This window comes from Buceros rhinoceros, unplaced genomic scaffold, assembly GCF_000710305.1.
Source record: "Buceros rhinoceros silvestris isolate BGI_N320 unplaced genomic scaffold, ASM71030v1 scaffold7592, whole genome shotgun sequence".
NCBI lineage: Eukaryota > Metazoa > Chordata > Aves > Bucerotiformes > Bucerotidae > Buceros > Buceros rhinoceros.
The window spans coordinates 25,919-28,043 of record NW_010398244.1 but is presented as its reverse complement, the minus strand read 5'-3'; the positions used below and the strand labels follow the sequence as shown (position 1 = coordinate 28,043).

The 2,125-nt window shown below is 44.3% G+C and overlaps 1 protein-coding gene across 1 annotated transcript in view; it reads right to left on the bottom strand.

Annotated features, from left to right (window-relative positions):
• The window catches only part of RASGEF1C (RasGEF domain family, member 1C), a 27,463-nt gene extending 25,661 nt beyond the window's left edge, over positions 1 to 1,802 (bottom strand). Inside the window, exons 1-2 of the mRNA XM_010131021.1 lie at positions 1,626 to 1,802; positions 2 to 18 (exon numbers count right to left, since the gene is read on the bottom strand). Coding sequence (XP_010129323.1) covers positions 2 to 18; positions 1,626 to 1,802 — 194 coding nt within the window. The remainder of the gene's footprint in view (position 1; positions 19 to 1,625) is intronic.
• Positions 1,803 to 2,125: the final 323 nt, after the last annotated feature.

The following is a 2,125-nucleotide window of genomic DNA, read 5'->3' as shown; positions in this document are numbered from 1 at the left end:
TGTGAAGATATAGGCTTTCTGCGGGAGAGACACAAGCAGACCCGTAAGCAGCCACACTGTGGGTCACGTTAGCCCTAAAAGCCCTAAACTTGGCATTTTTTGCATTTCCCCTGGGTCAGACCTTTATGTTGAAAGAACATAAGGATTCCTGACCCTGAAAATGGAACTGGTTGCAGCAGGAGCAGGAGGCAGTGGCATTTCCTTCCTCCACACCATCCACTTCCAGTCTTTGGTTGCTCAAGCCCTGTGTGAACATCCAGTGAAGACAGTGTGTAACGCTGCAGGAGCAAGCCCAGGTCCAGCACAGAGCACAGCCAGGGGCACCTGGAGGCCAGCGCAATCTAACCCTGTGGACTCTCAGGTACCTCTGGGTTGTACTGGGCTGTGAGCTGCAGAAGCTCTCAGATTAGTCACATCTTGCTATAGCCCCTGCAGGTCTCACCCAGCCTCTTTTAAGGAATATTTCACTTATTTTACTAACTCCCTAAAATTAATTTCTATCAGCCAAGCCATATCACATGCAGCCCCACATCTGTGAGGCTGTGGGAAACAGGTCTGTTGGATAAATCTCTGGATTATTTAAAGTAGTCCATCAGTGAATTTAAAATATATGCATGAATCCTCACTTGTTTGTGTCCTGACCTCTCCTGGCGCCTGAATTATCTTCTTTCCCCCAGACCTAGCCATGCTCCTGAGCAGCAGGTATAAGATTACATATCGCATGTCGCTTAATGAGAATCTCACAGCCTAATCTGTCCATTACCTATTTTTAATGCCTTTCTGTTCTTTTTTTTTTAATTGATATGCTTCTTATTACTTATTTTTAGCTGATCAGAAACTGAGCTATGGGTTATTTAAAGCATGCTGTCTGCTCTGCATTGATAATTTTCATAGTCTTCTAAACTGCTCAGAAGTCAATGCCACTCTCTGCTTTGAAATACAAGCCTTTCCTTAGAGATATATTAGCAATTAGAAGTCTCCCAGTCAAACTCCATCCTGAATTCCACTAAGGATGTGCAAACTCTGGTGAATGGCTTGCAGGATAAGCCTGCTTCCAGTTTAGATCCTCACACTGTTGGTGAAGAAACACCGAATATTCGCTGGTGGAGGAAGGATTAGGATCTGGACTGTGCCGTCCAGTGACAGCACAATATAACCACAGGTAGATTGTGAACCCATCAGAAGGAGCATCTCTGTTGTCACTAAGGGAATGCTTTGTACATACAGACAAACCTGGATGACCTCAGCAGCTACTGAAATTCAGCTAATTTCAGGCCAGTTCAGACTTGAAGATTTTTGCTTTGGTCTTCATCTAAAGCTCTCTGGGATGCACTGCTATTTTTGAAGTGCTCCAACTGCTCTATCACTAATTCATCACCATCACAGCTTCCTCCCCTGTTCTCTTATTTAAAGGCGGTATCAACTTTGGGATCTGCTTTTCCATGGGAACAATTACAGAGCAGTGAAACAGTATTTAAAGCAATGCATCCACTTACCGAGCTTTAATTGTATGCAGCTCTTAAATTAGCCTTCTTAATTCAAAATTTAACACATTTGCACTTTTGCATAACGTGCTGCTCCAATTCATCAAAATTAAACTGTTTATTATACTGGGAATTACTTACTTCAGGGTAGTAATCAGTGGTAGGTATCAGGTGCTGGATCAGAGCATCCAGAGATGCTGAGGTAAGGTTTCCATCCTGGAAGATCAGTCCTCCTTGTTCATCTTCTTTTGAAGTATGTAGATGAGGGCTGAAGCCGCATGGGGTAAACATGCTGGTGGAACTCAGCGTTTGGGGCATGCCTTCCTGCCACGGAGAGAAACTCGCGTCAGGGACAAGATCCCTCTGATTCACAGTCTTATCTGTTTTCTGGTTGATTTGAAAAACACAAGTCACTGATGAGAGCTTCCTGTTCACAAAATTAACATGATCCCTTGATTATAACCTCTTTTACTGTTGTCGTTAGCAGATCACACCTACAGTGGGAAATACACAGAAAATGGGACATTTGTGCTTTTGGGCCAGAAAGTCACGGCAGCTGCTTTGGGCTCCCACCCCGGTCAAGAGTGGCTGTGATGATTCCCTTTTTGCTGCCATTCCTGGTCAGTCCCACGTAGGAGAGG